Source organism: Lepidochelys olivacea (genome assembly GCF_965140295.1).
Source record: "Lepidochelys olivacea isolate rLepOli2 genome assembly, chromosome: 8".
Taxonomy (NCBI): Eukaryota; Metazoa; Chordata; order Testudines; family Cheloniidae; genus Lepidochelys; species Lepidochelys olivacea.
This window is the reverse complement of record NC_140418.1, coordinates 74,390,987-74,400,124: the sequence shown is the minus strand read 5'-3', so window position 1 is coordinate 74,400,124 and position 9,138 is coordinate 74,390,987. Positions and strand designations below refer to the sequence as shown.

At 41.5% G+C, this 9,138-nt stretch overlaps 1 protein-coding gene across 2 annotated transcripts in view; it reads right to left on the bottom strand.

The window, feature by feature from the left end:
* Positions 1 to 638: 638 nt before the first annotated feature.
* The window catches only part of BCAR3 (BCAR3 adaptor protein, NSP family member), a 145,524-nt gene continuing 137,024 nt past the window's right edge, over positions 639 to 9,138 (bottom strand). The window contains exons 10-14 of one of the 2 annotated variants that reach the window (XM_084637887.1): positions 7,144 to 7,259; positions 6,040 to 6,211; positions 4,617 to 4,728; positions 2,782 to 2,994; positions 639 to 1,005 (exon numbers count right to left, since the gene is read on the bottom strand). In XM_084637887.1, coding sequence (XP_084494013.1) covers positions 827 to 1,005; positions 2,782 to 2,994; positions 4,617 to 4,728; positions 6,040 to 6,211; positions 7,144 to 7,259 — 792 coding nt within the window. In that variant the 3' untranslated portion in view covers positions 639 to 826. The remainder of the gene's footprint in view (positions 1,006 to 2,781; positions 2,995 to 4,616; positions 4,729 to 6,039; positions 6,212 to 7,143; positions 7,260 to 9,138) is intronic. The other variant, XM_084637888.1, reaches the window with a different exon arrangement.

The following is a 9,138-nucleotide window of genomic DNA, read 5'->3' as shown; positions in this document are numbered from 1 at the left end:
GAAGTTGAAGACATTTTAATGATCTTGATTGCTTAGCTATTTGTTCTTCTCATCCCCTTGTTTGGGCTTTTTCCCCCCACTCATTTCCAGCACACATGACATAGTTTGTACTGGAGCCTGAACAACAAACCAGAACACTCTTGAATAGTAACTTGTGCATTACGAAGTCCAGAGTAACTTCTAAATACTATTTTCCTGGGAGACAAATGGTATCAGCTCATGGGTGCTATGTACCTTGGTGAAAGAATATATCAAACTCTACCCTAATCAACTAGTTAATTTTCTGTTCCATTACAGTCTCAGCCGTTTCTTCCCCCGTCGCCAGGACAGTATAAAAAGGACACTTTCTTAACAGATCACATTATTTCCTGTGATTATAGTGTACAATGACCCACTGTACAGTATTTATATTTTAATTCACAACTATGTACAGGTTCATATTAAGGAATATCATACAACTGATACTTTCTAAAATACCTATCGTTTTTTATTTACAGTACACTGTTTCATTATTGATAACATTAAGTAAAACACCAATAGTAATGACTAGTAGACATCAATAGACACTTTTGTAAATCACAAGAATACATTATGCAGACTATCTTAAATTTGACTGTTCAAGAAATTATTAAAACATGGTTACATATTAATAAATAAATTATTCATTTAGAAATCAGTAGCTTTTAAACAATTCATAAATGTGCATTGTGCAATTTACAAATCCTAAAGATCCTGTGAATGCTAGAAGCTTGTACAGTGACAAATGGGCAATTTCTTTTAAATGGCAAACTTGAAGTAATCATATCTTAAGGGTCCATTTGATATTTCATTGCTCTACCTGTTTCACTGGAGAAGGTTCTAATTTTCGGGAGAGAGCAGTTAAAATCTGGTTGAATTTCTCGTATCTCTCTCTCTGATTAACTTGTGCTCCTTTGCTGCCCCATAACAATCTCATTTGAAATTCTGTCTTGAAGATCTCACTCATCTCATCATCTGGCTGAAAACCTAATGAGGAAAACAGAAAATGCATAACAGTGTATGACCTGAAGAAGAACTCAGTGATTCAAAAGCTTGTCTCTCTCAAAATTGGTCCAATAAAAGATAATACCTCACCCACCTTGTCTAACCATCAAATTGGCTTTTACTTGGTGATGGGGGGCGGGTTCTAAGGTTATTGAACTTTTCCAAAAGTACATCTATGCTCAAATGTTGGGTTCTTTTTATACTATCGGCTTTATCTCCAAAATAAATATTTGGAGATATTAAAAAGCTGGGTAAATACTAAAAAACACTTCCACTGGCCATGCTGTGGGGACATGTAGATGACTTTGGTTTAGTTAAAGATCATTGGCACAGGATATACTCAGAACCAAGGAAAACTTTGGCTCTTGATAGTGCGTAAAAAAGGTCAGACTAGGAGATCATAATGGTCCCTTCTGGCCTTAAAAATCTATAAAGACTGTTAGGTGAAGAGGAGATGGTGTAATGGCAGCTCCTGAAAAATGTAGAGCTCTCTGAGAGTATATACTTGCCTGCAATAACTTTATTTTTCATTTCCCTGCACCAGCAGAAAATCTGTTCAGTGTGATTAATATTGGTCATAGTTCTTGCAAACACACAAGTGGAGTCAGAATTTTTTTTTGCAGGCAAAATAATCACTTGAGCTGGAATTTAGTCCGATTGGTGGGGTTAATAGATACCGGATTTGAAGAGCTCTATGGGCTCTTCAATGAGAAGGGTCTCAGTTTTACGGCACTTCCAGGAGCACAGAATCCCTGAAAACCATGCTGGGTCTTTGCTTCCTGAGTCAGAAGATAGAATACCGTCTACTGAACCACCTGCTTCCCTTGCCGGTCGTCTAGCCACATACTAAGCCACTTTGACCGATCTTAAATTATATGAATGGCTGCAAATTGTCATCAACTCCTTATCAACATATGTTGAGAGTCCTCTTAGCTTCTTACGTGCATATTTACTTAAAAGGTCACAATGGCTCTGACTTAACAGATAAATGTGTATAGTGCAATTGCATTACCATGCTGCTAACTGGATAAATACAAAATGACTGTTTAACTCGAGCCAGCCTGATGATTCACTTGAGAGTGTATTCGGCTACTGTGGCCTGGAAGAGACTTTGATTTAGGAGAATCGCAGCCTTGGGAGAGGAGAGAAGAATGTATTTCTTGCAGCAATTCCTAGTCCACTTAAGTGAAAGACCTTCTCAAAGATATTCACAGTTCTGTACAACAAGAGTTCCTACAGAAGATAGGTTAGGAGGGTATGAGCTAGTGACAAAACTTCAGCTAAGGGAGAGTCAGACACAAAAGGAATGTAGAGGATTTTCTTTCGAGAGAATCTAACAGCTAATGGAGAGACTGATTCACTAACAAAAAGCAATAAGAAGCCATGTAGGTTTAACGTGGAAATACTCCTTTTCATACAGTACGTTTCCTTCTGTAGGGCATGCTGCTGAGAGTTGCACACAGTAGCTGTAGCATCATGCCCTCAGACTAATCCAGTCGAGAGGGGGAGATAGGACAAAGGCAAATTCCTGGTCAATTTACATGTTAACTTTTCTCAGATTTGTCAATTGCTGAAGAAAAAGCCTGTACCAGATTTTCTAAGCTGTTATTTCAGTTACTAATAAGAGCCTGGACTCTTGGGAGAATATGCAGTATCTCTTCATTACTTTAACAAAACACCTCTCACATTCTGCTCACTCTGAGAAATATTGAACTGGTGAAATGTGCAGCAAGATTTTACTGCTGCCAGTGTCCCTACCTTCCAGTATCCTTTCCGCAGTCATTCGGTACATGTCAGCATTTTGTGCTATAAAACGGGCTGTGGCTAAATGCTTGAGCATTATTTCACAGCTTTGGTCGGTGTTTTCCCACAGGTCCATCCCATCAAAAATGACAATCTGTCGCTCCATCAAGGTAACCGAGGGCATCAGCAGGGGCACGGTTATGTTGTTTTGGGGAGCGCACACGGACTCTGGAAGAGATGCAACACAGCCACTCAACAATCGTAAATCCTGCTAATTTACAAGCTAATTATAGTACATTCTTCCCTAAACCAGTTACAAATAGCATTTGTTTTGAGTATTTTTCCCTTCCATAATATGCCTCTGTAATCCTTCAAATTAGCATCCTCACTATTCATCCCTGCCCCCCAGCTTCCAGTTAATATCCTGATAAATCTAGAATCTACTGTAATGCTGAAAAATTGCAGCTGGTGCAGGGCAATAGCTCGCATCCCATCTATGTTCTCTGCTGAAGTATTAGGAATCGAAGGCTAGAGCAACACAGGAATTGAAGTGCATCAGTGCCACTTTAGACACTTATGTTCAAAATTCAGATCTTCAAATCCCCTCTCAGCTGCCACCTTACCCTGAAGGTGCATAAAGTCCTTTGGTGCCTAAGTTTCTGCCATTAAAGTACGCTGCCTGTGAGCAAGTGCACAGCCACTTAAGTCCTGACGCAGACAGGATTTACAAACCAGGCATGCAGCTCCTGCTCCTCCTGGAATGTGGATGCAGCGGGCATGAGTCTGAAATGGGAGCAACAGCAGCAGCAGCTACACGTGGGGCTCAGAGTTTATGGGGCTCTGAGCCTTCCCACAAGTAGAAGCAGCAGCACCCCTGTGACTTGACAGGGCCGGAAGAACTAGCTCAGGTGGAAGACCCTGATCCGCTTCCTTCCTTCTGCATGAAGATTGGTTTCCCCTGCTGCTTCCCTCTCACCTCCAGGATGCAGCGTAAGTAAGGGTATGGCTACATTGCAATCAAAAGTGCGATTACGGCTCAAGTAGACATACCTGAGCTAGCTCTGATCTAGCTACCTTGACGGGCAATAACAGTGAAACTGCAGCAGCAGAGGTGACAACAGGGGCTGGCTGCTCTAATATATATTCTGGGTCCCTAGTGGGCTTGTAGAGCTAGCTTGGGTGTGTCTACACAGGCTGCAGTCTTGCTTCTGAATGCAGTGTAGACATATAGGAATCTGCCACACCACCGTTCTTCCTCCTTTGCAGGGGGAAAGGGAGGCTCTGCACAGATTTGCTTTCTACTAGTCAGAATCCCGGTGAAGCAGAAGGGCCTTGTCAGTTCCCCTGCCCTCCTCGCACTCCATAGTGGGTGTGGGGAGGGGAAATGCTGGGAGCACAAGGGGTGTTACACTCTGGTTTGGCTAGCTATGGACTTACTTGCAGATATGGACTCCTCTGATTTATTCATCCCTGTGCCGTGTTCCATCACACACAACGATGCAGTGTCACTTCAGCGCATGATCACATATAGCCACCAGAATGAGTGAAACGCCACTTCTGTACTGATCTACTATATTGACCGGGCTGAGGCAGTCGTACAGCCTGCCTGGTCTGTGCTATGGGAGTTGAAGGCATTCACAAGCTAGTGAGTAGGACTATGCTGAACTGACTCCATTTCTGTGTATGTCCGTTATTACATTAATGGAGAGGGGAAGCAAGGTAAAGGCTATTCAGACTGAAAATCTGTCATTTGCAGTAAACGACTTAGTCTGGTTCCCTTAATGAAAACAAATATGGTGAAGGCCAGTGTCACACACGTCTGGCTGCAATCCCACGTGCTACACACTCACCTCTCCCTTCATGCAGAGCTTTGCTGAACGGCTTCAACTGCTTTTCATAAGTAACGGCAGTTTGGGTGTAGTGGTGCCGTAAAGTCACCCATGTTTGTTCCAACCTTGCGATCTGTTCAGATGCAAAGAAGAGAGTCCAATTTTCATTTTGCAACAATTCTTAAGTAAAGCCACTATGCTGCTTCTGGCAGACACCAGAGGGTTAATTCGGATTGGTCTGAATCATAATAATATGATACCATCTCTTGTTTAAGCTTATGCAACAGTTTGCCTCTTCCACTGGATCCTGACATTAATAAATAACAATACCTTGATAAAACTTAATACCACTGAATAAAACATCCTAGTATTTAGGCAAAATAATTGTGTGCTCCTTGGGGAAAAAGCCACAACCCAATGTTCTGTTCCCATGAAGTGGCCCTTTCCGGTCATCTAGGACAAGTTTCAAATCACCACAGGCCAAGATACAGCTAACAAATTCCTCTCACTCAAAAATTAAAGCAGCATTCCTGGTGCCACATCTGGCAATCTCTCCTTGCAACTACTGTCTCACTTTCCTTGTGTAGTAGTAAACTTTCAGCCAAGCATTTAGCTGATGCAATAACAGCATGTTTCTCTGCTGAGTGATTTTAAAAGGGCCCTAAACTTAGATTTAATGTCGGGGGGGAAAACATCAGGGTTTTTTTTTTTACTGGATTGACAAATAAATAATTGCTATACCATGTCCATTTGCACGTAACAAATGTACATTTCTTTGTTTACAGACCAGCTATTCTAAATACTCTGTGTTTCTAACGCTGTTATTCAAGGATTAGATATGAGAACTGTCTCCCAACTGGCATGTGTGATTGGAAAATTTTGTTTAGATAAATGTTACTAGCTGAATTCAGATAACATCCATTCTTTTGGTATTTAGGGTTTTTACTGCTGGTTGCTCAACTTTCTCTCATCAAAGTGTTAATCTCAAAAGGTCATCTATACCCTGCAGGATCACAAAAAAAGCTTTCACCAAAGAGCATAATAGAGATATATTCAAAAGAGGCAAATTTCTGTAATTGCAAAAAATAATTATTTGTTTCATAACAAATTTGTTGGTTTTTTTAAATAGTACAGAAGAAATGTCTTGACGCTATCAGACCTGCCTTGCTTTAAAATAAACAGACCGTTGTTCTATAAAGCAAAGTTTTCTTCTTGTCCTGGCATTGAATGGAATGAGATTGTTATGATCAAAAGTATTGTAAGTTCATAATGGCTAAACTTATCTTAGCTCTTATGACCATCTGTCTGTCTACATGGGGATGGGCCTTCTATAATGCCCATTCCTGTCACATCTAAGCACTTGTCTAAGGGCTTTAAAATGTTGAAAAAAATCAACTAACGAAAATTAAGCTCTTTGAATACCATAAAGGGAACCTTGTTTTACCTGTGGCATTTCAAGTGCTTTCATGACAGCAGAGAATGCGTACAAATCCCCCAGGGAGTCCTTCAGTTCCATGGCTACCTGGATGATCCTGTTTAATGTTGCAGCCCTCTCTTCTAAGTTTCCTGTGCAGCCCAAAATATCCACAGCTATTCCGATTGCCATGGTGTTGTGTCTAGAGAGAAGCAAGTCAGTGATATCTAGAGTAAACTATTGAAATGATAAGAAGTGATCAAATAACAAAGGCAACGCTTAAAAGACCTTAATGTCCCTAGACAGGATTAAATGGATGCTACTGACAATGCTGCTGTTACATGGAGCTCAGGGACAATGGTACGCTTATGTGATATAGACTGACCATATATTGGAGGCTTCAGGGAACAGATCTGCCCTTATGTTATTGCACACCTGTGATGGGGTGTCCACCTCACACAGTTCCTGAAGGGGTAAGGTGACTAGGTAAGCCACTTAGACTGCACCTAGAGGAAGAGCCAGGGAGCAAGGATTAATGAGAAGAGGCTCAGCTGGACAGGAACAGGTGGGGCCTGTATTAAGCCCAGGAACAAAGAGCAGCAAGGGGAAGTAGTTTGCAGTCACTGCCTGGGAGAAGGGAGGTGTGTTTGAGGCAAAGAGATAGGTAACCTGCAATTACTCCCTGGGAGGAGGGAGTTTGGGCTGGTAAACCCAGGGAAGGAGGAGAGCCAGAGAGCTAGGAAAGGCTCAGGGGAAAAGCAGCAGGAAATAGGATAGGGCAGACCTTGGATGCTGAAGAGAGGGCCCCAGAGCTGGAACCTGGAGCAGAGGGCGGGCTCAGGTTCCCCTACCAGAATCAGACTCTTAATACCTGGTTTTTTCCTCCAAGCACTCCCTCCATGGAGTTGCCTGATGATCTCCAGGAGTCCTCCTAAGCACAAAGCTGTACAATATCTCTGTGTCCCAATAAACTGCCTCTCAGTGGATTTCAACATAGTATACAATACTGTAAAGTGTTTATTGGGGAAGGAGGGTGTTTCTACCTGGAGATATAAGACACACCAATACCAACAACAGACTGATATTCTAGCCAAGTGTCTCAGAACTGAAGCACAATGTAACAAGAACGTATACCTTTCAATTATGTCCAAGCGCAATTGGTGTCCATAGGGCAATGTAATGAGCTCCAGACCTGAGCTCACTCCCATCCTCCTCCTCATCTCTTCAGAGACCTCTAGTATCCTAGCAACCTGTCAAGTGCAAAAGTTCACACACACTGATCCAGGAAGTTGACTTATTTAAGGAAAGGAGGAGTTTGATTCCTTCCTACTGTTACTCTAACTCGCTGTGTAGCTAGAACACTAATATAAAGCCATTTAAAAATATCCCCGTTAAACAGAAACATGCTGAGTACATTAAACACAATGAGGTTTTGTGCAGAACTTAGAAATGCTTTCCTTTAGTGAGACAAGTGTATGAAAACAAATAAGAATTATGGCCAAGAAATAAGGACTAATTCTTTGATCTGGTTTTTAAAAAACAACAGAAAACAAGCAGCATCATAAGGAGATTTTCTTCTAGAGAAGAGAGCCGTAGGGCTTGTGTCAAACCTGCAACAGATCTGATCAAGCACTCTACCAAAAGCAAATCCCCACACATCCAACAAAAGCATGGAGTGGCCTCGTGGCTTCTTTGCTCTGACACGAACGCTCTGTGGCCAAGATACTTAACCTCTTTGCCTCACTTTCCTCATCTGTAAAATAGGTATAATACTGTAACACTGCTGCTTCTCCACGCCACAGGACTCTTGTGAGAATGAATTAATGTACACAAAGCATTCTGAATTTGGAAAGGACTATGTGAGTACTCCGTGTCTGACAGTAATTCATACAAAAAAGCCTCTATTTTCCCTCCCTACTGCATTAGTCCTTGCCTTTCAAATACATAATGATTATTTGTAGTTTGCTACATCTATAAGAACTATTAATCTGTATTAATCTTAATAATGTTCATATTATCTAATGAAATACTTATGGGTATTGTTTTAATGTTCATATGCTGACAAATTTCTAATCTAATCTGCCTCTCTATCATAGCATCTAAGTGCCAACCTCTATCTTCAGGACTGTATTAAGGCAATATGGGGCCTTAGGCACACCATGACACTGGCTACCCAATGGCTTTACCCCCCAGACGATCCCCATTTCCTCCCAGAGAGACAAGAGTGGTGGCAGAGGGCCTCATGGAGAGGCCAGGGTTAATCTGCTTGGGTGAATAGATCAGAATCACTGCTCATCTCCTCCTGCCATACATAGATCCCGACTTGAGTGGAGTTAGTGTGTGCCACCAGAGCACTAGGTCTGGGAGTTAACAGCCCATTGAGATGAATGGGACAGTTTCTCCTCTCACAGCTATTGTTCCAGGCGTTCTACAGACAAGCAGACATCAATACCTCGGTTACACCTGGTAAATGTTTGAGTGTTCCTCCACAATTCTGAGGGCTACAAACTTTATTTTTTAAATGAAAGCTGAGATTCTGATGTAATCAGACTTCAGGATCTGGGGTCCTATACACAGATTTATAGTGTGCAGGCTTTAATCTGGCCCTGTTTGTATGCAAATCTGTTGTAATACTTTAGAATTCGATGGTACCAATAGAATATATCCAATTCCAAACAAATGGCAATCCTTCAATCCCAGCAGCACAGGCAGAGAACAAGCTGTCATTTCAGGTTGCATCTAAATGAGTTCGATATTCACAGGATCAGGGGGGAAAAGCAAGATCGAAAGAGAATGCATAGGCACTTTGATAGGGTCAAACTGAGTGAAGCACAACGTAGCCATTAGAAAGAAGCATCTCCAGCCACATTTGTTCCAGGTCTTTTAATATTCCATCATGGAAGCAGAGTTCTTAATTAAGTTTGCTAGGCTAATTACAGAAGCTAAGATTTCCTATTAAACTAGGGTATACCTAAGGGAATTACTTCAGTCAACACACACTTTTGCTATTTGATTGCAAGCCATTCTTCTTGTTATAATGGTTTTAAAATTCCATTTTTTAAAACTTTATCTGCGGTAGAAGGAGAAAAGGTACTATATTAGTTAGATTGTGCCGGGCTTTGAAAAAAA